We start from the raw sequence: 27320 nt of genomic DNA on the forward strand, positions 1-27320 counted from the left end.
CAGCAGGACCTCCTGGCCCTAAAGCATCAGCAGGTGGTTGTACCGCCCTTGTAGTAATGTTGTGGTAACGTTGTGTTGCAGGACCTCCTGGCCCTGAAACATCAGCAGGTGGTTGTACCGCCCTTGTAGTAACGTTGTGGTAAAGTTGTTGCAGCACCAGCAGGACCTCCTGGCCCTGAAGCATCAGCAGGTGGTTGTACCGCCCTTGTAGTAACGTTGTGGTAAAGTTGTTGCAGCACCAGCCGGACCTCCTGGCCCTGAAGCATCAGCAGGTGGTTGTACCACCCTTGTAGTAATGTTGTGGTAACGTTGTTGCAGCACCAGCAGGACCTCCTGGCCCTAAAGCATCAGCAGGTGGTTGTACCGCCCTTGTAGTAACGTTGTGGTAACGTTGTTGCAGCACCAGCAGGACCTCCTGGCCCTGAAGCATCAGCAGGTGGTTGTACCACCCTTGTAGTAATGTTGTGGTAACGTTGTGGTAACATTGTGTTGCAGCACCAGCAGGACCTCCTGGCTCTGAAGCATCAGCAGGAGCTGCTGGAGCACCAGAGGAAGATGGAGAGACACCGCCAAGAGCAGGAGATGGAGAAGCAGCAGAGGGAGCAGAAACTCCTACTGCTCAAGAACAAGGAGCGTGGCCAGGAGAGTGAGTTGCTCCGAATTACATCATTTATATAATGGGGCTAACGTTACGTTGTCATATAATGGAGCCAATGCTACATTACTACGTTGTGGCCAACTCTATATTATCATATAGTGTGGCCAATTCTGCATTATCTCTTTGTGGTTAACACTAGGGATGTGACAAAGGGAGAATTTTCTTTAATGAATTATACAGCAATTTTTATAAATATTTTTTCCCGTTAAAAAGATAAGAGCATTTGTGACTGACCGCCTTGATTCAGTCTTATGTAGAAACATTTGAAATGGTTGTTTTTTACATTGGATAAAAGCGGAGACACAGAGCTACAAAAGGGTATATCATACACTGCATTTGAGGAACAATGTGAAAGTTATTCTGCTTTGAAAGGTGATAAACCTGTAATCTCACTTTTGAGAAAATGACCTTTGAATGTTTTGGTACCACCTGGGGAGCTCTTCTTTGTCTACACCCATTCAGCATCATTCACACCCTCTTAAGCTTTAGCCCCAAACATCTCTTTAAGGGTTGATCTGAGCTCACTGAACATACATTTTTTCCCCCTTTATGATGTTAGTAGTAGGTTTGTGATAACTGCACTGTGATAAAAAAAATTGTGGAAGTTTTTCAGTTAACGTTGCAATTTCGTTTAAAAGTTTTAACGTTTAAACATTCACACCCCAAGCTAACATTACATTATCACCTTGTGGCTAAATCATATGCTGTGGTTATCTTGACATTATCATATACCGTGGACAATGCTACATTATCACATTGTGGCTAAAGAGTATTATCATTGTGGCTAACACAACAGTATCATGGCTGATGCTACATCATCATAGTATTAGTGGGACAGTGTTAGCATTAGCATCAGTGATGGTGCAGTATGAGAGTATGAGAGCAGGAGTTGGGTAAATAGCCGTAAATCCTCTTAAAGCTGCCCAGCAAATGTATTATTTTTTTTTTACTCACGTTTTACCCAACCTCTTGTAAAACAGTACAGCACACTCTCCAAAGATGTCATTAAAGCTCCCCAAACGTTCTCCTAACACTAGCTCGGACATTGTGCCAGCGTTGGAACCGCCCTCACCTTGGCTCCCCATAACAGTTTCAGATGTAAATGTCACAACTTTTCAAGCACAAGGAGTCAGGGCAGCCCGACCCAACACCTCACTGCTTCACTATCAGAACCAAAGCAGCCATTTTGGGGAAAACTCAGCCATATTGGCACCAAGTGTTTCTTTGTATGTGCTTTGGTGCCAAGATGGCGTCCGTGAAACGCTACATCTCAAACTGTGTTTTCCTGTAATCTGTATATGTACGGCGCTAGGCTTGCATCTAGAGTAACGCTGGATGGTAAACAGCGGGTGCTTTGTTAAGTGCTGCAGTAAATTGCCTCCAAGGCAGTCTCATAAAAGCCTATTTGCCTCATTGGCAAGGCGTACAAATTGAGATGTCAGCACTTAGGTCCCGCAATGTGATTTAAAATGCGTCTATATTAGCAGTCATCATATTCTCCTATGTACCACCCCCCTCCCCCCCTGCACTGCTTCACCGCTTGACACGTTAGTCACTTGTTGCCAGCTCCGTCTTCTTTCACTAATTGTGTGTTTCTCTTTGACACTTTTACAGAAGTACTGTATGCACACACACACACAGAAACACTTCCCTTGCTCTCTCTTTTTACTCTCGGTCTTTTTCTCTCCCTCTCTTACCTTTCTTTCCATTTCTCTCTCTCTGTCTCTCTCTCCCTGTGTGGAGGCTCCCCTCAGGGATGTGTTGACTGTGTTGGCGAGGTGGTAATTGAAGAGAGCGCTGTGAAAGAACGCACCTTGTGATGCCTTGTTTGAAGAAAAGAAAAAAGACATGAAATATTTTTGCCAATTTAACTGCCACAGTCTCGGTGGAATTCCCACAAAAGCGTGCGTTTTCCCTTCTAGGGAAACTCTGTGTAACTCTATGCTCCCACAGACTTCAATTATGTTCAGTCACTCTTTCAGGCTACAAAGATCAGCTGGGAAGATCACATCCATTCTAGTATCTCACTCAGAATGATCCTGTTGTCTTCTCGATTCTGTTCCCTCGTTAGATTCAGTTCCCTATTCGTTACTTCGCCACCATGGCCTATTTATTGCCTCCCTTATCTTACCTCATTTGCACTCACTGTATATAGACTTTTTATTTTATTTTCTTCTACTGTGTTATTGACTATGTTTTGTTTATTCCATGTGTAACTGTGTTGTTGTGTGTGTCGAACTGCTTTGCCTTATCTTGGCCAGGTCGCAGTTGCAAATGTGATGCCATACATCATGTAATATCATAAAGATGTTGTGAAGATCTATCTTCAAGTTGAATCCAAAGCCAGGAGGAACTAGCCTCGTACTACCACACTGATCTTGCGAGTTTATAGAAATGATTTTGCTACAGTACAAGGATATCAGTGTAGCGATCAGGCTGGTTCTACAAGGCTAAGGAGGAACCATATTTGTTAGAAGGAAACAGAATGACACGTGTTCCTCCAGGCTGTTTTGAAGGTGGTATTTGTAGTCCACGTCCTGTAAATGTTGTAGTCCCTAACCCTTGGCTTCTCGATCATCTCTCCCAGGTGCGGTGGCCAGCACGGAGGTCAAGATGCGGCTGCAGGAGTTTGTCCTGAACAAGAAGAAAGCCCTGGCTCAGCGCAGCCTCAACCACTGCATGAACCCTGACCCACGCTACTGGTACGGGTGAGTATCACATCCACACCCCACATCCTTACCCAACCATAGGATAAGCCTTACTTGATTATGGTGGCACCATTCTGATGCCGAATGATGGCATGCCGTAGATCTTTGTTCTTCATGGACGCTGCACAGCCTTATAACCCAAAAGTCACCTCTATCCTCTGTCTACCCCCTATGTGTTTCTGTAGATCTTAACGGATATGATATGTACAGTGGCGATTTAGCATGTGCATCTTGGTGGGGCAAACTCACCCCAAAAATGTTTTATGCATGCCAGCAATGCCACAACACTAAACAATAGATGAATTGTACTATAATGGTGACAAACGGTGCCCACAAACTTAGGGCTTACATAAATCTGTCACAACAGCAGAGTCACAACAGCAGTCCCAACACCTTACCACTGCTACACTTGGCAATCAGCGGAGCCTTGTCTGGCAGCGAAACAGTTCATTCAGCTTCATTTACTGCCTTTTAAAAAAACATAGCTGATATGACTGACTTGCTTGAACAAATGTGGTTTCTAATGACAATTGAGATGTACAAACTATGGCATAAGGGAACGATGAGCGGATAAGAGGCAATCCGTCATTTCGATTAAGACGTTAATGAGCGCGATAGGACGGACGTAGTCAATATAACTGTTTGTTCAACACTTTTGAAATGTACAGCGACAGAGTTCAGAACATGGGCCATTCTTACAGTATTCTCCTTGTACAGCAAGTCAGAACCGTATGAAGGGGGCATATAAGCAGACAATGAAAGCTCTTACAATATTCGATGATGACATTTCTCTAAAACAGGTTATAGGCTACATGTGCACCACCAAGTCAGAAAAGTAGGCTAAATTATGAGAGGAAAATGAACCAAATTAGTAGCACATGGGCTACTAACAGCTTACTACACAACATACACTTAATATTTCTTTCTTAGCTACAGTATACAAATCTCCCTGGCATATTGCATCATTTATGCAGCAGCATACAATACATTTTTTGACTCACGTTGTTGTGCTGTCCTCACTTGAACAGGAAGGTGGCGCGGCGGTCCTTCGTGTGCAAAACTTTTCATCAAACCATGTCATCAAAGTCTGTCATTCTCTGGATTGATGGTACTTTCAAGACAACTGGGACCTCTGAAAAAAACAACTTATTTTCCCAGTCTTTTTTTCTTCTGAGTTCCCAGTTGTCTTGAACTCACTGAAGTCTGAGATTTCCCAGTTCTGAGCTTCCAGTTGTTTTGAACGTGGAAGAAGTCATGATGGATTGACAGCATGGCCAATGTTGAATATTTATCCTTTTAAGCCCACTCCACTGAATAGCAGGCTAGTGATTGCTTTGCAATGCTTGCAGTTGGCCACTGATTCCTTCCAAACCACTCATTGTTGAATTTGCAATTTTCAACTTGTTGTGTAATTTTTATATCCAATAGCCGATGAGCACCGATACGTTTTATGTATAATTTCTCTTCATTATTTCTGTTCATATGACAAAGTTTGAGAAGGATTTGTTAGTAGATTGTCGACTTGATTCATGATGATGACTGATAGCTTGCTACCTAAGACTTTGAAAGTATGAGTCCAATCAAAGCTACGGTAGATATAAAGTGATTTGACGTCATTTTATCTGTGGCCAATGACCTTGAGCCTTCTTGGATGGGCACTTCTAATGTAAACTCTATGGCAGCACCCAAGTGGGTTGAATTTTCGATTTCTTCCCATAGATTTTGCGAGCCAATCACAGCCCAACTAGAGAACATTACCAACCCCTGCGCTCCGTATTTTCCACTGGCTGCCCCACCACCACAGAAAGCACTGTGCTAGGCTGAAACACCTGCAAAAGAGAGTTTGAGAGAGTGGCTTTATTAAACTCAATGATTATTTCAATTTTTTTTTACATTGTTTGCAAACTGATATGTGACACGTATTAATGCCAAAATAACATGCAAAACAGGCACACACAAAAAAATCTAAAAATTAAATACAAGTTAGCTAAACAGTTGGGGCTCTGCCCCACCTGCCCTGAATGACGGGTCGCCACTGGATAAGTATAAGCAATATGGTAATAGCTCCATCTTGCATAGGAAACTATAGAATTTCGCCATATTGCTTGCAGCTTAAGCAATCCTGTCAGATCTACACAAGTGTACAAGAGGTAAGAGCTAAGGGTCTATTTAGGATTAGGTTCTACTGTCTGTGCCACTGACCGAATCTACTATTCAGGACCGAATTCTGACTTGTGTGCGTGACTGGGTGCCTTCACCCGAGTTGAATATTCAGTGCTTTTCTCATTAGACTTTTAGAATCTTTAAAGTCTATTCTGTATTTTTCTTTTTAACCCATCTACTTGTTTGAATTGAAGTACATTGTTGAAGGAATGAGGTTCTGTACAAAGTCGTGGGCTCCTGTTTGTAGTTTGTGATTGACAGTTTCCTGTCTTTAAGTAGTTGGTGCATTTGAAGAGAGGGAAGAGAAGAGAGGATGCCACCTCTCCGCTCTGTAAATATTTGAACACTACGTTTTTCTCAGGCAAAAGATAAGGCGGTGAATGGGAAACGACAGGAAAGGACTCATTTCCTCTCTCTCTCACTCTCCTTATCTCTCTTGCTCTCTTGTTCTGTCTCCTTCACGCTCTGCCTCTCTCTGCAGTATGTCTATCCTGGATTTTGCACCCTATCCTTCTCTCCCTCCATCCTCTTTCTCTCCCTGGTCCCTCACTCTCTCTCTCTCTACCTCTGCTCTCTCTCTCCCCCATTTTTTGTCTTGCTGCCCTCCCCCCTCTTTCCTCATCCATCGGCCATACCTCTCCATCCAAACTCTCTCAGCCCTCCCTCCTCTCTCCCCTCCTCTCTCTCTGCTCTCTCACCTGTCCTCACACAGACGCCTAACCCATCTCCCGGCACCTCGGCTGTCGCCCTCTGATAAGGGGGAATGAGAGGGGGCACAGAAAGGGCTTTCAGAGGCAACACCTGATGAATATTAACACACCGGCACCACACTTTCTCTCTCTCTCTCTGTTTCTCTATCTCTCACTCCCCCTCTCTTTTGTTCCACCTCCCTCCCTCTTTCTCTCTCTTGCTCTTTCTCTCTCTCAACCTTTCCTCCATGCACTGCTGCACCTTTTCATGAGGCGAGATCTGTGGATCGGGAGATGGATAAATGACTCTCAATTTCTCTCTCTTTCTTTCTTTCCTTAACTCTGAGAGTGGGAGGGGTTGGGGGTGTTCACAGACTTGTCCCTAACGCATTTGATGGTGTGTGTGTGTGTTTGTGCTGGTTTGTGGTAGGCTTCTGTTTTTCCATAGGTTGATGAGTGTGTTTTTGTGAAAAATTGTTCTCTGTTAGCCACGGCCTAAGTTTTGACACCAGTAGTCACGGTTAAGTCCTTGAGAGGACAGCGTGGAGAGAAGTTTATTTCCCCATTGGTGTCTTCCTTGTCAAAGTTATGTGTAAGGGAGGCTGTGGCTAGTCCAATCAATGGTCAGCGCCATCCAGTGCCGACATCTGCTCTTCCCATCAACAACTATGAAGCCCCGCCCATTTTATTGATGAATGACACGTTCTCTATTGATTTAGCTAAGATATGAATTTCACTTGACGGTTTTACAGGAATTTTACATTATTTTGTTTACTCTTTACTTGTTTGTTACCCACCTACCGTAAAAATCAGCATTCACATAAATCAATAGTAGCCGCATAAAATGGAAAACGGACACAGAGACAGACAGGTACACACACTTTTTTAATGGTAGCTTAGGATAGATGGATACTCAGTAGCAGACAGACAGACAGGCAGACAGATACCTGATGCCTGTTTCTCCCTCACACTACTGAAGCAACATCAACTGGCACGGACCATTGTTACCCAGTCAGAGAGACTGGCACAGACAGACGGGCAACGTCAGCAGATCGTACACACACTAGCAGGTCCATGCAGCAGTAGTAGCTTTTATGGCTCCGTCAGATCTCTTTCCACTTATTGCACTGTCGGAGCAGGTTTGTTTACAAACACAGGGTGCCGCACCACTTCAGGCTCGGCACGTGCATTGTGGGTAATCTGAGATGGCATGCAAAGTGCCGGGCCATAAATAAAAAGGTCTGCCTGAGAGCAGGTTCCGTCTGGTGGGAAGGGAACTGAGAATCCTGTGTTTGTGGTAACGCTCATCCGTGTATGTGTGTGTGACTTTTCAATAATGGGCGCATTGCGCCTTGATGCTTCTCGAAGAGCAGATTTTACGATGACAAGAAATAATTGAACAGCTGAATTTCGATTTTTCAACATCTTATTACATGTTGATGATTATCCGTCATACTGTGTACAATTGTTAAATGTATTCATCGACAATGGGGAATTATCTTACTTCCAATTACCAGACGTCCTCTGCCTCAGAAGTCAGGTCGACCTTTGCTCCTTTTGAAGGGGCCAAATGAAATACTGTAAATGTGTATTTGTCTCCCCTCTGTAGGAAGACCCAGCACAGCTCCCTGGACCAGAGCTCCCCTCCCCAGACAGGGATGTCCCCTTACAGCCACGCCATCCTGGGGATGTACGACCCCAAAGACGACTTTCCTCTCCGCAAGACAGGTAGGCCTCCGTCACCTGACCCCTGATCGCTTTTCACTTCGGAGTGAACTATCGCTGTTTTTTTTTTGTTGCTTTCACTTGGCTGTGTTTGAATATATAAAAAATAAATTAAAAAGCTCTTCCCTTTCTAACTTCCTCTTTCCACACTGTAACTCATCTAAAAGTGTGTTCGCTAAAGTCATAGTGGCTAGTTAAAAGCGATATGGTGACGGGATCAGCAAGAGGAAATGGGTCCAAAATATTGAGACATCAAAAAAATGTACAGTAGACGTAGCCAACTGTGTTACCTTGTGCCAGTTGCCATGGGTGACACAACTGTTGACACCAGTGACGCACTGCAGGCCAATTTCCCCCTAGTTCCCTGCGACCTTTGCTTCGGGATCATTAGCAGTGTCGTGTGTAGAGCATTGTAGTGTTGGGGCAGATAATATATGACAGTGGGGTAGATTATCAATCCACGTTACTACTACGTTTCACCTATGATCTTTGACATTCAAGAGCTCATTCGTGACCTTATAAGGAGAGTATTTCAACATTTCTGCTGTGTTCCTTTTCTTATTTCCATTCTATATTTATAAAGGTTCCCGTTGTTAAGGGGATATATTTTTATTGAAGAAAGACATGGTTCAAGAGTCCAGTAGGGTTTTATAAATCATCACCAACATGAGAACACTGTTGACATGAGAATCACAAGAAAACGAAAAGGCTGTCTATGGAACACACAGAGTCTGATACCACAGCAGCACTGGTTGGAGATTTCCTGTTTCAAAGCCTTTGAGAAACTCTTGGTTGTGTAAAACTCTGCGCAGAGTCCCCTGCCTGTAATGTGGGGTCTAGGCGGTGATTATTCACTCGGCGTCTGCGCTCGTTTGGCCGCGTCTGTCCCGGCTCGCCCAGCTGGAGATCAACCTCTGTGTGCTCTGGGCTGCCGACAGCCCTGCCGCCCGTGGGGATGTGGACAGGAATGCATTATCCTGCGGTGTAATCGTTAGTGCAACTAAAACCAGTTTTTCTATTGGACAAAACTCAGGTAGGTCGCTCCCCATTTTGTTCCGTTTGCTTCCGTTTTAAGAAACGCTTTGCAACAGAATCGGCGTAAATAAGCACCCCTGGCGACGAGCGGGAACGTCGTGACAGAAACGGGAGAGGGCCAAGGACTGGAAATGTTTTAAGATTAGCTACTGTGTGCTACCTTGTGCTGTTCACTCAGGGAGAAGTGCTGTACATCCACATTTGAGGTGTTTTATTTGACTCCACAGGTAATTTGTGATTAGCACGTAGCAGCTCAGGTACCAGGCTTGTAATATATGTTAGGTAAAGGTGTACATTACAACCATATGTATACTCCACATATTTCACCCCCCCCTCTTTTCCTAATGAATCTCCTCATATCACCGAGTGTAGTCGGGTTGTACTTTACACCCCCTGCCCGTACAGCCCCATCCCGCACACTCTCCAACACCGTCTTCTCCAAACCGCCACCCCAGTCCACACCACCACCATCTCTTTCCTAGCCAGCCATTGAAACCTCATTGCCCTCTGCATGTTATTTAAACCACTCACGGGTGTTATTAAACCACTCACAGCTGTTATTTAAACCACTCACAGTTGTTATTAAACCACTCACGGGTGTTATTTAAACCACTCACAGCTGTTATTAAACCACTCACGGGTGAAGACGGCGGCGTGTGTCATTTCCCCTTTTGCGATGCTACTTCTCTCCGCTCCGCCGGCGGAGGCTGCAAATGTTTTATGCCGTCTTATCGCGTTTCCGAGGAGGCTTCGTCTGTCTTTAATGTCAGAGGGAAAATGTCACCTTGCTCATCCGTGTCTCCTTCTCTCCCTCGTATCAACCTCATATCTCTAATATGGAGATTTACAGTTGGAACGTGGGGAATCTAAAATCCCCCAACTGTATTTTAAATGTCTTCGCTGGTAGTGTAGGAGGTCATTGATAAGCGATGCCCATGCTAAATAACTAGCTTCTGAGATATACATTTTGTTACAGTAGATATATTCGACAACAAGATATTGGTCATAAAATATGAATATTGTGTGAACTTATATTCGGATCAAATATCACACAGATAAACCTCTATTTCAGCATATTGAGATGCTAGTTACCTTAGAACCAGTTAAGGATATGTGAAACTCTTTCAGTTTTTTAGAGTTGGTTAAATCAGATCTTAGGTAATGCATCAATCTCTTAGTATTTTCAACTGACCCTCAGCGAACAGATTCAAGTTATCAAACCGAAAATCTGGTCTCGTGTTCTTTTGTTCACCGCTGATTTGAAGATATCACGGACAGGAATAGAACCTAACGAGGAATAGACAAAGCACCAAAGAAGTCTCTTTCTTTTACGTAGACCCACTCAGAATTCAGGAAATTAGCGTAGAATGAGCATCTCCATGTTCATCTTCATGATAATGATGCTCATTCAGGCATCAAACCGTACGATAATCACAGCCCATTCACAATGTGAAGAGGAGCCCCTTCAGTTTCCTGGAGTAGCTCTGTTTGACTCACTTGATTGTGCCTGTCTTACTCATTCGTGTCTGTGGTAATATAGCGACTGGACCATCTCTGTCCCTGGAGCTATGTTATTTTCACCATGTTTGTGGAGAAACTGAAGTGAGAAATGGCTTGTTTCCTTGATGTTTCAATGTGAACTTTCAATGTACACTGAAGAAATGAGAAACCATGACTGAAGCCTAGCTGTGGAGTTTGATTTCACAGACAGCGATATTGTTTATTGTGATTGTTGCTGCCTCTGAGGTAATGTTAAAACTTCATTCACATAGATAGACATTCCGGAGAGAGAGAGACTGCTAGAGTCAGCAGTGGGCCCCTGCAGTGAGTCGTTTGGTGTGGCAGCACTAACACCCTTCAAAGTCACCGCGTCCCGGGGTGAACCCCCACAGGCTCCTCCAGCCTGCAGAGCAGACAGGCCATAAGCCCCTGGTTCTGCCTGCATCAACACTTTACCCCCACCATCTCTCCTCTGAGCGTGAGAGAACCGAGAAAACCCTGGCTCGGCCGCAAACCTCCATCCATCCACCCATCCATCCCCGTCTCAACCCTTTCTCCACTCCTGGCTGCCAGCCACGTCCTTTAGCCTAGGCCCGCTTGGTCTGCTTGAGCCACAGTCCACCACACCGCAAATAAAGCTCATTGCTGAAGGTCCAATGGTAAATTTGACGTCTCTCGTAGTTTATGTCTCTCTTTCCTTGGAACTTTAGTGAGTGTGTTATTTATTCAGCAGCGTTGCAGTGTTTTACAGGGGGGGACATGCGTTTTATGTGGTGGCTGTTCGAGACAGATTTTTTACCGAAGCGTGACAGGAGAGATGTGAACTCTAACGCAGCGTTTGCATCTAATCTGTTATTCAAACGAGTGTGTCGACGCTTCTGTAGCTCCGCCCACCTTCATCTGTCTCACTTATAAAGCTACTAGTCCGTCACACAACCCGATTATACGACTGTCGTCATCATCAAGCATGAGAATCGTCCTCCAATTATCTCCTCTTTCTATCCAAGGTTCTAATGTACGTTCTCTAATACCCGGATACCAATATAATAATACACTGTATACTATTTAGTAGACCCTTTTATCCAAAGCGACTTACAGTACAGTCATTCTTTACGTATGAGTGGTCCCGGGAATTGAACCCACTATCCTGTTATTGCAAGCCCCACGCTCTACCAAACCGAGCTACAGAGATCTCTCTCCCCCCCCCCCCCCCCCACTCCTGCACATACTCACAAAATCCTATGCTGCAGTATCTGCTGGCAAAACCACAAATAAACACATCACCCATCTATGGCTAGTTTACATCAAGACAGCTGTTGTGGATGCAAGTAGTCTGCACCACCTTACTGTCAACTACTTCAGACTATTGTTCACTTGGTCAGCCATATTGGAAGGGTCAGGCTAATTTGTGCTAGATTGCATTATAATTCTTCAGAGGAATTGTCTCTTTGAATGTGTTCCCGTACACTCCAGCTGCTAATGCACAACATTCATGACCGGGTTTCCCCTGATCCTGTTAACGAAGCCTTTTGGACAAGTGCCCTCCACTTACAAGAAGCGCCGCTCTTTTTTTGATAATCAAGTTGTATAAGTTCAACCGCAAGTTCAGCCCCTCAAATTGAAAGTGCACTTTCATATAAATTATACATTCCGCGCACTCAAAGCCCTCGCTCGTCCCAAATGGGCCAGAGGTGTTCTCTGTCTGCACCGAGTGCATTAAAACAGGTCAACTGGTCAACTCTTATGCCTGTTTTTCACATTCAAGGATACATGGCGCTGAAGGGAAGGGATGGGAAAACCAACAACAAACATTCCCTGACCAAATATCCACTGACTGAAAACCCAGAGTCCCATGGGCCTTGGCCAAGTTGATGCAGACATGGCCCTGAGTCCTACGCTAATGAGCGTAGCTTGCCTTCTGTAGCCAGACCCATTTCACACGAGGTTACGAGCTAAGCCAAAGGGTTAACTGGTGGTGAACGTTTGGTCTGGACTAACTGAAGGGGAGTGAGAGGAAGGCTATCCGCCTCTCTGCACAGAAAGCGAGAATGAACCAAAACGACTGTTTGCAAACCCGAAAAAAAAGGGCACAAGAAACACACACTCGTTTAATAGAGAGCGTTTGACAACAAGAGCTATTCATTAGCTTGGCATTTAGACAGGCTTGATTAAGAATGGGGTCTGCAAGAGCTGCCAAGACTGGAAAACTCTTTCCCTCTAGTGCTGCTCGTCCTTGTCACATTTTTGAAGCTCGTCTCATCAAGTCGTTTCTCATCTGCTCCGTCAGTCTTTCCAGAAGTAGCCCCTTTAAGGAGTAGCTTGTTAGCACTAAATACCTTGAACTGGCTAACCTTTATGAGGTGCCAGGTGACCGCCGTGTGCGGTGCTTCATTCGCAGTGATCATTTCATTCTCGGCTCCGCGGCACAGTGTGGTGTTTGGCGCCATCGATCTAAAGACTAATCGTGTCTCAATTGTGAACTCTCTCCAGTAAAGGCTCTCTTCTCCAAGGCATTTCGGAGAAGTGTGACCTCACCTCAGGTCTCTACTGAGCGCGGCTTAGCAGAAGTCGCGCCGCGGGAGGCAGTGTGCTGGGGTCTGGAGTTTTCTTTTCTTCTTGTTTACAGACAGTTTCAGACAGCAGGATAGGAGTGCGAGAGCGGAGTGACGTGCTTGTTTTTCAGCAGAGAGAGAGAGAGAGAGAGAGAGAGAGAGAGAGAGAGAGAGAGAGAGAGAGAGAGAGAGAGAGAGAGAGAGAGAGAGAGAGAGAGAGAGAGAGAGAGAGAGAGAGAGAGAGAGAGAGAGAGAGAGAGAGAGAGAGAGAGAGAGAGAGAGAGAGAGAGAGAGAGAGAGAGAGAGAGAGAGAGAGAGAGAGAGAGAGATGGTACTAAACAAGCCTATAGATGGAGTGCAAACAGTACAGACATCTACCAAAAAGCAATTAGTAGCCGAAAAATACAATCTCTCCTGGACAACTTTTTAGCCTTAACATTCTCCTTCAGCAATGAAGGTGTAAATTTGGCCGTTAGGAACATAAACTTTATATTTGACAAATTAGCCTCCTTGGCTAATCTAAAGAAGCATAAGAGCAAACCAAAAATAACAGATAATGAAAAATGGTTTGATAATGATTGCAAAAATCTAAGAAAGTCATTGAGAAATATATCTAATCAAAAACACAGAGAACCAGACAACAAAAATATACGCCTTCAATATGGGGAAACACTGAAGCAATACAAACGCACCCTAAGAACAAAAAAGGAACAGCACATTAGAAATCAGCTGGATGGAATTGAGGAATCCATAGAATCAAACCACTTCTGGGAGAATTGGAATAAATTAAACAAACCTCATCATGAGGAGTTGGCTATCCAAAATGGGGATATGTGGAGAAATCACTTTGCAAACCTCTACAGCAATATAACAAAGAGCCCAGAACAAAAAGATATACAAGATAAATTACAAATCCTTGAATTAGCAGTCAAAGACTATCAGAATCCTGTGGATACCCAAATTACAGAAGAAGAATTATTGGAAAAAATATGCAATCTCCAACCCAAAAAGGCCTGTGGTGCTGATGGGATTTTAAATGAAATGATCAAATATACAGACCACAAATTCAAATTGGCTATACTCAAACTCTTCAACATTATCCTCACTGCAGGTATTTTCCCCGATATTTGGAACCAGGGATTGATCACACCAATCTATAAAAATGGAGACAAATTTGACCCAAATAATTACAGAGGAATATGCGTTAACAGCAACTTGGGGAAAATTCTCTGCAGTATTATAAATAGCAGACTACATCATTTCCTTGACGAACACAACGTCCTGAGCAGAAGCCAGATTGGATTTCTAAAAAATTATCGTACAACAGACCACATTTACACCCTCCACACTCTAATTGATAAACAAGTTAACCAAAACAAAGGCAAAATCTACTCGTGTTTTGTAGATTTCAAGAAAGCATTTGATTCAATTTGGCACGAAGGTCTTTTTTATAAACTAATAGAAAGTGGTATTGGAGGGAAAACATATGATTTTATTAAATCAATGTACACTAAAAACAAATGTGCGGTTAAAATTGGCAACAAGCAAACAGACTTCTTCTCTCAGGGGCGGGGAGTGAAACAGGGCTGCCCAATAAGTCCAACATTATTTAACATCTACATTAATGAATTGGCAAAAACATTAGAAGAATCGGCAGCACCTGGTATCACCCTACACAACACTGAAATCAAGTGTCTGCTGTACGCAGATGACCTGGTGCTGCTGTCTCCCACTAAAGAGGGGTTACAGCAACACCTAGATCATCTTCACAGGTTCTGTCAGACTTGGGCTCTGACCGTTAACCTAAAAAAAACAAATATAATGATATTCCAAAAAAGGTCCGGAAATAAGGATGACAAATATAAATTCTATTTGGACACAGTTCTATTAGAACACACCAAAAACTACACATATCTAGGACTAAATATCAGCAACACAGGTAGCTTTCACATGGCTGTGAATGAGCTGAGAGACAAAGCAAGAAGAGCATTCTATGCCATTAAAAGGAACATCAAAATTGAAATTCCAATTAGAATCTGGCTCAAAATTTTTCAATCAGTTATAGAACCAATTGCTCTATATGGCAGTGAAGTATGGGGTCCGCTGTCTAATAATGAATTTACTAAATGGGACAAACATCCAATTGAAGTATTGCATGCAGAGTTTTGCAAGACTGTATTGCAAGTACAAAGAAAAACTCCAAATAACGCATGTAGGGCAGAATTGGGCCAATATCCCCTCCTCATTCGAATAGAAAAAAGAGCCATCAAATTTTACAACCATCTAAAAACAAGTGACCCTAAAACATTCCATCACACAGCTCTACAATGTCAAGAGATGAAACCAGAGAAGAGTCCCCTCAGCCAGCTGGTTCTGAGGCTCAGTTCACCAACCCAAACCAACCCCATAGAGCCTCGGGACAGCCCTCAGAAAATCTGGCCCAACCAAATCATCACAAAACAAAAAGAAAAATATATAACCTATTGGAAAGACACCACAAAAAATCAAAGTAAACTTCAATGCTATTTGGCTCTAAACAGACAGTACATGGTGGCAGACTATCTGACCACTGTGACTGATAGAAAACTGAGGAAAACATTGACTAGGTACAGACTCAGTGAGCACAGTCTGGCTATAGAGACCGGTCGTCACAGACAAACCTGGCTGCCCAGGGAGGACAGGCTGTGCTCACTCTGCTCCAGGGGAGAGGTAGAGACAGAAGTGCATTTCCTACTACACTGTGACAAATACTCAGACCTAAGAGCATATTTCTTTCCCAAAATTATAATTCAATACAAAGAATTTGAAACTATAAAAGATGAAGAAAAATTCAAATATTTATTGGGTGAAAAGCCAAAATGTGCAGTTTTGGCAGCCAAATATGTGTCCTCCTGCCACAGCCTGAGGGACAGCCAGTGAAAAATGCAAAGTAATGTTGATAATATTTCCCATTTAGCTTAGTTTTGTTTTGTCTTTCGTACCAGGTCATGTGTCTTCTCAGTCATGTTGACACTGGTCTACTACTGTTGCTTTAATGTATTGTTGTTCTGATTAATATTGTTGTTGTAGCTGTTATTAATGGTAATCCCATGTCCACTACTACTATTATTATTGCTGTTAATCCCACCATTTATTTATATATAAATATATATATATTTTGTGTATATATATACATATATATTTTATTTAAATTTTTCGATATGTATACTTTGACAATGTAAGTAATAATAACTTGCCATGTCAATAAAGTCAATTGAATTGAATTGAATTGAGAGAGAGAGAGAGAGAGAGAGAGAGAGAGAGAGAGAGAGAGAGAGAGAGAGAGAGAGAGAGAGAGAGAGAGAGAGAGAGAGAGGAGAGAGAGAGAGAGAGAGAGAGAGAGAGAGAGAGAGAGAGAGAGAGAGAGAGAGAGAGAGAGAGAGAGAGAGAGAGAGAGAGAGAGAGAGAGAGAGAGAGAGAGAGAGAGAGAGCTCTCGTCATTAGAAGCCCAAAAGCCCTCTGAGGCTTTGACAGCCAGGGAAGCTAGAGCAGTGAGAATCTCCTCAGAAAGATTTCAGCTTCTGAATGTTATCGAAATCAAATTGTATTTGTCACATACTACAGGTGTAGACCGTACCGTGAAAGGCTTACTTACAAGCCCTTAACCAACAATGCAGTTCAAGAAATAGAGTTAAGAAAAAATGAAAAGTAACACAATAAAATAACGAGGTTATATACAGGGGGTACCGAGTCAATGTGCATGCGTACAGGTTAGTCGAGGTAATATGTACATGTAGGTAGGGGTAAAGTGACTATGCATAGATAATAAACAGCGAGTAGCAGCAGTGTAAAAACAAAGGGGGGTGGGAGGGGTATGGGTCAATGTAAATAGTCTGGGTGGCCATTTGATTAATACCCACTTCCATACTTCTGCATATTTTTTTATATTTTTTTTTTCATTGAACCTTTATTTAACTATATCATGTGCAAGACGGAACAGAATACGTGGAACAATTTCACATCGGTCCCTGTCACAGTGTTGTGTTCATTCATCTTTAGCAGAATGTTTTGGTTTGATTCAAATGAATCCTGCAGGTCATGCATGTGGAATTGCAAAATGTAACACTAGCTGTGTGTCTCTCCACTCTCTCCTCTTTGAATGTTTTAGAATCCAGGTCCCTTCATCCCCGTTCTCTTCATCTGTGTCATGATCAACCTATATAATGCTGCTTGTCCTCCTGTGGCTCTCAACCCAATTCATTTTCCTCTCAAGTATGCCCTCAATGGCGATGCCAGTAAAAAGGCTTTACTAAGAACTGCACATTCTTCTTTTTAGATTTCTGTCATCTTTGTTGTGTATGTTATGCTCTCAAGTTGTGTTTTAATGGACCCCCTCTTCCTCTCTCTCCCTCTCTCTCCCTCTCTAGCCTCTGAGCCCAACTTGAAGCTCCGGTCCAGGCTTAAACAGAAGGTGACAGAGCGCAGAAGTAGCCCACTGCTACGTAGGAAGGATGGTCCAATAATCACTACTGCCAAGAAGCGCTCTCTGGACATGGCTGGTAAGCTTCCTGTGCACCACTCAGCCCAAACGGAACACAATCAAACTCACACAGCCCTTGCATCTGTAACTTTAGTGCTGTTCTGTGGGTTGAAATCGATAGGTTTCCAACCTGGTACCTTGATCAGTATGCGTGTTGTGTGGGAGCCACATGTCTTGTGGTTTGTGTCTTTTTTTTGGTGCAGAATCGGCCTGCAACAGCGCACCTGGCTCGGGCCCCAGTTCGCCCAACAACAGCTCCAGTAACATCACCAATGAGAACGGCATCGCTAGTCCAGTAGAGGTAAGCAGCCACTATAACTTGAACCTGCATCAAGCTGTTCGGTTGCTGTGACCATGGACTTCTGATACACTCTTCTCTTTTCAATCTGCTTTGATGTCGACTCCCAGTCACATTGCTGAGGACTGTTTGCTTCATATGGCCCAGACCCAAATAAAGTCTTACTTGTTAGTTGTTGGCTCACACTATAAGGCCTGTGTGTGCGCGTGCGAGCGCGTGTGCTTCCGTGCTTGTTTGATCCGGTGTGACTGTTTGTTTGTGTGTGTACGTACGGGTGCTTGCGTTTGTTTGCGTGTCTGTGCACGTGGCGGTGGAAATGCAAGTGGCTGTGCGTAGAGTATGTGTATCTCTGTATCCTTGTCAGTGTTTGAGGCGCTGAGTGTGTGTCTCTGTAACCGACATGTGCTCCAGAGTGCCCCGTGTAGGCAGGAGGCCGCGGGGGGCTGTTTATTTTTCCAGAGGGGTCTATTTATCTGGCCAGTGTTTGTGTTTCTCTGACTGTGTGCTCCTCTGTTTCCAGGCCTCCCTGGCCCACAGGCTGGCCGGCCGAGAGGGCCCCTTGAGCCAGCTGTCTCTGTACACATCGCCCTCACTGCCTAACATCACCCTGGGCCTGCCAGCCACCGGCCCGTCCAGCGTGAGTTCATACTCCCGCTTTCTCTCGCTCTTTTGTGTTCTTTCTTTCTGTCTTGTTGGTTCATTCCTTTGTTTGTTTTCTGTATGTTGTTCGTTGGTTTTTCTTTCGTTAGTTAGTATTTTCTTCTTTTTTTTTCATACTTTTTTCTCCCTCTTCTGCACTCTACTGTTTCTCTACCCTGACATCTCACGTTCTCCCCCTTTTCTCTCGCCCACATTCTTCCTTTCCCTACTACACTCTCTCTCTCTCTCTCCACCGGCTTCCCCTCTCATCCCAATGTACTCTTTTCTCTCCCTAGCTCTCGCTCTCTTCTCGCTCGCTCTGTTCTCCCTTTCTCCTCTCCTCCACTTTGAGGGCTTGCTTGCGCACACAGCCCTTTCACAGTGGAAGACTCCACATAGCGGGGGCCCTGTCTAGACCTAGTCCATCTGCCGTATGTGGCTTTTCAGCCCCACTTCCATTTCAGAAAGGCCCCATTGAGAGACAATGACCAGCAGTAGGTCAGTGACGCACGTTCTACCCCCTCAGACGGCCCAGTCAACCTTTTTGTTTTTTTTTGTAAGGAATGTCCCCCCCTTCCTCTCTTTTTACCCTCTCTATCTCTCTCTCTCTCTACATGTTTCCAACTCTTCCAAGTGAAGTCAGGCAGAGTTATTAGTTCACTGATATGCAGTATTTTGCCCCGTAATATATTACAGGGCAATACACTACAGTTAGATGATTCCTTGGTCTGCATTTAGGGGCAACTTCCACCCGGCATCTGCATATTTTTTCCTCCTTTCAGATGACGTCAGGCCAGCAGGATGGTGACAGGCTATCGATGCATGAGAGGCTGCAGCAGGGCATTCCCATAACCACTCCCTTCATCCCCGGGGCCCACCTGCCCTCCTACCTGACTGATGGGGGCTCGGTACACAACCCCCTCCTCCAGCACATGGTCCTCCTGGAGCAGTCCCAGAACCCACTAGGTCTGTCCTGCTGTAAGCATATCCACTCCGTCTCAGGCACTATCCAAAACACATCATCCCCCAAACAAACTGGTTTTGAGAGACCATCCTCCGTGGTGGTTTCACTGGCGGCTGGTGAAAGGAGGACGGCTCATAGTAATTTCTTCAGTGTATTGAATGTGTTTGATGCCATTCTTCTCGTTCTATTCCAGCCATAACAACCAGCCCGTCCAATCAGCCTGTCCTTCCACACCTACCTCCACTTGGTAGGTCCCCAATGTTACTTGTGTATCATCCTCTTAACGTTGTTGGTGTTTCCTGTGTTTCAGGCCTGGGCGGGCTGCCCTTGCAGTCGCCCTCCATCCACAAGCTGCGTGGGCAGCACCGTCCCCTAGGGAGGACCCAGTCGGCCCCTCTGCCCCAGAACGCCCAGGCCCTGCAGCAGCTGGTGGTCCAGCAGCAGCACCAGCAGTTCCTGGAGAAACACAAGCAGCAGTTCCAGCAGCAGCAACTGCACATCAACAAGGTGTGTGTGGTGTGTGTCTGGGAGGAGGTGGTGGGTGTGTGTGTGGGAGGGGTTGGGGGCGTGCGTGATTGTGTACATGTGTAAGTGTATGTCTGCTATGTCATTAAGCAACAGCCACACCACCAGCAGCAGCAGTAACACAACAGCTGTACATCGGCTAAGTGTTTGCCAGAGTCTGCCTGCCCTGCGTGCATGTTCCTGTGCTTGCTTCCTCCGTCGCCATAGCAACTAGCTCGTATGGAGGAAGCCGCCTCCTTATATGGTCACACAGGAAGGAGCTCGGTGTGTTTGCGTGTGTGTGGTGATTAGGGAGGATAGAGAATCATAAGGCCGGAGCAGGGTGGGGGCGTAGAGAGATAATTATTGCTCTTTTTTTCTCCCTACTGAATTTCTCCTGTGTCGTGACATTCCCTGAGGATTATACGCTATTATCCTCTGAATCTCTGTTGTTTTCCCCTACTTATGTCCCTCACTGACACATGGCCACATTGACATCACTGTGTGTTTAATGGACTATAGCAATGGATATTACCACATTACAAATTCATCTCAGAACTAGCGAGTAATCCAATTGGATTGTCAGTGGTCTAAGCGATTTAAGAATATGAAGAATAGGGCCTATAAATGTTTTTATTTTAAAGGGGTAGTTCAACCAAATGACAAATTTACCTCAGATATTTACCTCAGATATTTACCTCAGAACTACCAAGTGATCCATGTGGATTCTCAGTGGTCAGCAATTAAGAATATGGAGATTATGGCTTTGTTTACTTCCCAACCTTTTAGCATTAGCATTGTTGCTTGAAAAGCAATGGGAGTGGTAGGATCCAGGTTAGCATGCGGCTAAAACAAGTCATATTTTGGGTTGCTGACTTTCAGGATCCATTGATTGTTTGCTGGTGATCCATAAGAGGTCACTTGTCACTTTACTACTTGAATCAGCTGTCTCCATGATATCAATAATTCCATATTGGTACTGTTGTCATATCCTGTCAAAAAGTTTCATATTTGAAGAGACATACTTTTTGCTTCATGTTTTGGATGAAAGGTACAGCAAAGCTGAAAAGCTTTAAAAAATGTATATTTGGATATTAAGTGTTGAGGAGTTGTTTAACTACCAGTATTTAAGCATTAAAGGAACTACAGTAGGCTCCCACTTTCTCTCCAAAACTTTCAAATGTGTTTATTTAGCATCCAACTTCAAAGCAACCTCATCCCTTATGTAGCTGGTGTAAATCCCAAAAGAGGGTTTCCCCTTTAAAAAATAGAGAGAATTTCGCGAAAAACAGAGATGGAGTCAGGGGGAATAAAAGAGAGAGTGAGTCAAGGGGAATAAAAGAGAGAGGGGTGGGGGGAGCGAGTGTAAAAAGAGTGGCTTGTGTTTAGAGGGGGATGAGGCAAGAGACTGGTGCTCTGACGTCAATGAGCCGGTTCCCCTGGCGTCATGCCAACAGGGCCCAGTGCGTGCGTCTGCCAGACATGGTTGCTACGACTTGGGACACTGGAAAGGGGGGTGAAGGACGGACGGACGGGGGGGTGTAGTGGTTACCCTGGACATCCCCGTGGCGACCGAGCTGGATGGACCCAGCTGGCCTGGCACAGCGACATCCACCACAATCTTGAAATTACACTCTCTCTCTCTTTACTTCTCTTTCCTTCTGTCTCTGTCTCTGTGTCTGTTTCTGTTTCTCTCTCGCTCTCTGTCTCTTTCTCTATTTCTGTGTCTCATTTTCTTCCATTTTCTCTTGCCCTAGTCTGGCTCTCATTCTTTTTCACTTTCTCTGGGCGGCATTCTCTGAATCTATTTCTGATTTCTCTCTTGTCACTCTCTTCGCCTTCCTCTCTAAACCCTCTACCTTACCCAAAGTCCCTCTTTCATTCCCCCTCCCTCTCCCCTTTGATGTCCTCTCTTGATCCCTCTCTCCCGCACTTGTTTTTTGAACAGAAGTACCCTCTTTGTCCTCCTGTTTATAGAGGCTAATCTCCCATTCTCTCTCTCTCTCGCTCTCCCTTCCTCTCCCTGCTGTTATGGTGAGACCTCAGCCCTCTCTCCTTTTCTTTTCGTTCTCTCCTTCACACTCTCTCTTTCACTCTCTCTCTCTCTGCTTGTATGATGAGGCTTCACCTCTATCTCTCGCTCTATCTCTCTCTCTCTTTCTCTCTCTCTCATTCTATCTATTCTGTTTTTCTTTTTCTCATGGCGAGTCTGTGTGAACCCGGAGACCGTGGGTGGACTAACCTTTTATAATCTAAACAAACCAGCTTCTGGCAACAAGTCATAAGAGCCAGCCAGTCAGCTTGTCATCTGAGCTAATAGATGGCGGTTTGGACATGAGCAGTGACGTTTGTTTACCGTGCGTTTAAATTTAGACATGTTGCTCGGAGGATTTATGGATTTCTCTGTGCTCCGAAGGAAAAGTTTGCAAAAGAGAGATTGTAATTGCGAAACCTCTTTATGAACTCGTATCAACTCACCTCATCTACACATAGACGATCATACCGGAAGCCAAAACACCTGTCTAACTGTTAACAGTACCATAACAGATGCACTTGATGGAATACACTTGGATCATTGGAGGAGAGAATAAAGGACAGGGTTGAATCCTTATGTTTAGATATGGCTCTGCTGCAACTTTCCTAGAACAATGGTTCCCCAATTTTCTTTGTGATCACATGAGGCTTTTGAATGTCTTTGATTGCGTTTAAACCCAAGAGGGACTGGCTGTGGCGGTCCCGACGCACATTTTGGGAAGCACTTAACTAACTCTCCATTTCCGTTGAACATTTTTTAAATCTGGAAATTAGTATACTGCCCTCATAGGCATGAAGGAAGTGGGCTTTCTTTGTGGTCACCCAGAAATAGAACATTTCCCAAACTATGTATTGCAACGGTTATCGTTACTTAGGTTTGGTACGGGTGTGTGTAACTTATCCACACCCACTGCCAGATCTTCTAACCTTTGACCTCAACCCCCTCCCTCTCCTCCTCCTCCTCAGATGATGGCCAAGCCCAGCGAGCCAGGACCAGGTCGACAGCACGAGAGCCACCCGGAGGAGACAGAAGAGGAGCTAAGGGAGCACCAAGCCCTGTGTCCCCAGGAAGGAGTCCTCATGCGCGGGGTGACGGTCAAGCAGGAGCCCCCGGACCCTCAGGAAGAGGAGAGGGACAACCGAGAGAGGATGATCGACCAGGAGCTGCTCTTCAGACAGGTAGGACAGAGGGAAGAGGAGAGGACACAGACAGACACACACACACACACACACACACACTTGAAAAGAGCTGGAATATCCAAATGGACAGACCGAGAAAGAAGACTACACACACGTGTACTGCATGTGTGATAGTGAACAGAATGTAGGCTATTTTCATTTTTAGTCAGTTCACGAGAAACCGACACCCACACATGGCTTACTCTTGCTGTATTGACACACAAACAAACACACACACACACACACATGCAAGCACACACAATGACACACACGCTGTACTCCTACTCACAAAGTGAAATAGCGTGCAGGTTTTTATCTGAATGGCTGAGGTCAGCCTCACGCCTCCTCTCTACTGCTGAATCTGAGTTAGTCTCCCGAGGGCCACGCACACACCGACACACACACACACACAAACACACTTAGCCAGAACACCATGTCATCCCTGTATAACATGCAGCCATGCAGTCGGTCCAAATCCACTGTCCTTCCTGTCACCATGACGCCCACACACCCCACATCCCCCGGCAGGAAGTATAGCACTGGGGGCCCCTGGGAAATGAAGTGTTAGAGCAAGGAGCGATACCCCAGTCTAACCCTGCTCTGTTAATTACCGTAGTGGCAATTCACTAAGTGGCAGTATAGTTTCAGAATCTGGATCCCAATAGCACCTTACGGCAAAAACCTATAGTATAGTGTTCATACTAAATACGTTCATACCAGTATGCCAGTGCCACCAAAGGCTTTCGCAGGAATTGGGCTGATTCTAAGTGAAATGATACTGAATGCATGCATACTTGCATACCATTTGTATCTTAATGTTCCTAAAGCCGCTCACACATCTAATCCACATGTCCGTCTAGCTTATGATAGTAGATTCATATGCATCGAGCGCCATCTTCTGGCTAGTAAGATATCCTGCAGCAGTTCAACAGATGCACACAAAAGCAGAATTTGGTGTGTGTGTATTAGCTTTCGTGTGTGTAACATTCTCTCTGTCTTTCTCTCTCTCTCTGTCTCTCTCCCCTCTCGCTCTGTCTCTCTCCCCTCTCTCTCTGTCTCTCTCCCCTCTCTCTCTGTCTCTCTCTCTCCCTCTCTCTCTGTCTCTCTCTGTCTCTCTCCCCTCTCTCTGTCTCTCTCCCCTCTCTCTCTGTCTCTCTCCCCTCTCTCTCTTTCTGTCTCTCTCTGTCTCTCCCCTCTCTCTGTCTCTCTCCCGTCTCTGTCTCTCTCTCTTTCTGTCTCTCTGTATCTGTGTGAGCAGCAGGCTGTGTTATTGGAGCAGCAGAGGATGATCCAGTTAAGGAACTACCAGGCTTCCATGGAGTCAGCCGGCCTGTCAGTCACCTTCCCAGTACACCGCCCCCTCTCCAGGGCCCAATCATCTCCCGCCTCGGCCTGCTTCCCTCCCATTGTGGTACAGCAGGAACCGCCCACCAAGCCTCGCTTCACCACTGGTTAGTGTCCAAGCACCCCTTGTCTGTATCACACACACAAATGCACATACGTACAGACACTCACTCACACACGCATGTGTAGACACAGACACACAAACACAAGCACGCTCACACGAATCGAATCAAATGTATTTGTCACATGCTTGGTAAACAACCGGTGTGGACTGACAGTGAAATGCTCACGGGACCTTCCCAACAATGCAGAGAGAGAAAACAGAAAAATAGTAGCACGAAGAATAAATACACAATGAGTAACTAGAACTGGTCACGAGGTACACCACGCACACACTCTCTCTCTAACCTGTAGTCTGTATCTCACTCACACACACACTCCCTGTTCTCTTAGATTAGTCTGTCCTCTCTCGGTGAAAACATTTTTTTTTTTTACCTCGACTCTCTTTCTCCCCTAAACCACTTTGAGAGCCCCATGGTCCAGCATACTGATCAGCCGTGCAGTGTGCGTGTGCTGTTGTCAGAACCTGTCTCCCAAACAGTCTTATTAACACTGTCTTTCATAACCCTGTGTGTGTGTGTGTCTGTGCGTCTCCCCTCCAGGCCTGGTGTATGACACGTTGATGCAGAAGCACCAGTGTATGTGTGGCAACACCAACACACACCCGGAGCACGCCGGACGCATCCAGAGCATCTGGTCCCGACTGCAGGAGACTGGACTGAGGGGCAAGTGTGAGGTACGGAGACCCTACACCCCCAACCCGATCACTCCGTTCTACCACTTCTGGTCTCGTGACCCTCCCACCCCAACGGGAGGGCAGGTCCCGCTCAGCACCAGTCAAAGTTCTTCTCTGTCCTGGCACCCCATTGGTGGATCAGGATTCCCCTAACATCCCTGTCCATCTTCCCGAAAATGTCTGAAACGAACTCTTTAAAGAGTATCTTGAAACCCCCCCCCCCCCCCCCTTTTCTCTGGGGAATTAGATAAAGGGTCTCATTGCCAAAATACTGAAGTATACCTTTAACATGAATGCACTAATTGTAAATCGCTCTGGATTAGAAACATCTGCTAAATGCTCCTTTTCTTCCATTGTATCCCTGATTTCAGCACTGACTCAAAAGTAATAGGACAGGTTAAAGTGTGGCCTGCTCTGTGGTTTCACCCATATAGTCTTTTTTTTCCATCAGTGCAGAGACTAAGGAGAGGAATCCACTCTGGAGTATAAATTCAGGTCCCCTGTCAGAGTAACTGAGGAAGTTTGTTTGCCAACCTTTCTCAATAGTATAAAGTGGCTGCCTTTACCCATCCAACCTGGACTATTGAAATGGAGCCGTTATTCCACTTTCAGACCATTTCTGACCAGGAGAGGGCAGTGTTAAACCAACCTCCCTGTTTACAAAACAGCCCACAGCAAGTTGCCCGTAGGGCAAACCATTGACAAGTCCTAACCATAACCATTCGGGGGGGAAAATTCTAAACTGATCTTAGACCAGTGTTTAGCTTAGGGGGTTGTTTTTGAAGTTTTCTGTTGTTTTGAAGCGCTGGTAGAGATTAAAAGCTGCTAGTGGGTTGAAGCTGAATTTGAGCTAATAGTGGGTCTTATCATAGTGGGTCTTATCACGCGCTGCACCTGTTCTGTGACCACACACACACACACACACACACACACACACACACACACACACACACACACACACACACACACACACACACACACACACACACACACATACTTGCTCAGCAAGAGACATGCTTTACTGTTCATCTGAGAGGTATAAACACAGTGTAATGGTTCCTAAATGGGGATGATCTATCCTGCATCACACTCTGCGCTGTGCGTGTTTGTGTCTGACCTCCTCTGCATCTCACTCGTTCACTGCGTCAGCGCTACGCTTGGTTGCATAGCTGCCGTCTCTGTTTTTCCTGAATGGCACAAACAAACAAACAAGTCCCGTCCCCAGACTTCCTCCCCTCCCTTCCCCTCTGCTCTCCTCTCTCACTCTCCTGTCTTTCTCTCTTTGTCTCTCTTTCACTCACACACACACACCCTTCGGTCCTCCTTTACGACCACCACTGTAACTAATTGGAGATTCCTGGCTACAGGTGTTACCCTGTCCCCCCCTCCTCTCCAATCCTCCTCAACTCCCTCCTTTTCATCTTTCCATCCCTCCTGTCCATCAAAAGCTCAGGTGACCCTTGGGGATTAGTAAAGCAGGAGTGTGTTATAACTAATGGATAAAGCATTACAGATACAGGTGTCATAGTAAGTGTGACCAACTCTCTCGCTCTCTCTCCCCCTCTCTCACTACCCCTCTCTCTCTTTCTCTCTCCCCTCTCGCTCTCTCTCCCCCTCTCTCTCTCGCCCTCTCTCACTACCCCTCTCTCTCTCTTTCTCTCTCCCCTCTCGCTCTTTCTTTCTCTCTCTGTCTCTCGGTCTCTGTGTGTCTCTCTGTCTCTCTACCTCTGTCTCTGTCTCTCTACCTCTACCTCTGTCTCTGTCTCTCTACCTCTACCTCTGTCTCTGTCTCTCTACCTCTGTCTCTCTACCTCTGTCTCTGTCTCTCTGTCTCTGTCTCTCTGTCTCTCTGCAGTGTATCCGAGGGCGGAAAGCCACTCTGGAGGAGTTGCAGACGGTTCACTCTGAGGCCCACGTCCTTCTGTATGGAACCAACCCACTCCGACAGAAACTAGACAGTAAGTCCTACACCAGTGCTGATCTAGGATCTGTCCAAATAATCTAATTCACCAT

General features: G+C 45.2%; 1 protein-coding gene across 6 annotated transcripts in view; it reads left to right on the forward strand.

Moving 5' to 3' along the window:
* The window catches only part of hdac4 (histone deacetylase 4), a 244528-nt gene that overhangs the window by 161466 nt on the left and 55742 nt on the right, over positions 1-27320 (forward strand). For 4 of the 6 annotated variants that reach the window (XM_071340306.1, XM_071340303.1, XM_071340308.1 and 1 more), the window contains 12 exons: positions 496-646; positions 3246-3366; positions 7828-7946; positions 17437-17568; positions 17753-17850; positions 18368-18484; positions 19269-19464; positions 19761-19957; positions 22955-23167; positions 24426-24618; positions 25174-25307; positions 27163-27265. In XM_071340306.1, coding sequence (XP_071196407.1) covers positions 496-646; positions 3246-3366; positions 7828-7946; positions 17437-17568; positions 17753-17850; positions 18368-18484; positions 19269-19464; positions 19761-19957; positions 22955-23167; positions 24426-24618; positions 25174-25307; positions 27163-27265 — 1774 coding nt within the window. The remainder of the gene's footprint in view (positions 1-495; positions 647-3245; positions 3367-7827; positions 7947-17436; positions 17569-17752; positions 17851-18367; positions 18485-19268; positions 19465-19760; positions 19958-22954; positions 23168-24425; positions 24619-25173; positions 25308-27162; positions 27266-27320) is intronic. The other 2 variants (XM_071340304.1, XM_071340305.1) reach the window with 2 other exon arrangements.

This window comes from Salvelinus alpinus, chromosome 14 (assembly GCF_045679555.1).
Source record: "Salvelinus alpinus chromosome 14, SLU_Salpinus.1, whole genome shotgun sequence".
Lineage (NCBI taxonomy): Eukaryota > Metazoa > Chordata > Actinopteri > Salmoniformes > Salmonidae > Salvelinus > Salvelinus alpinus.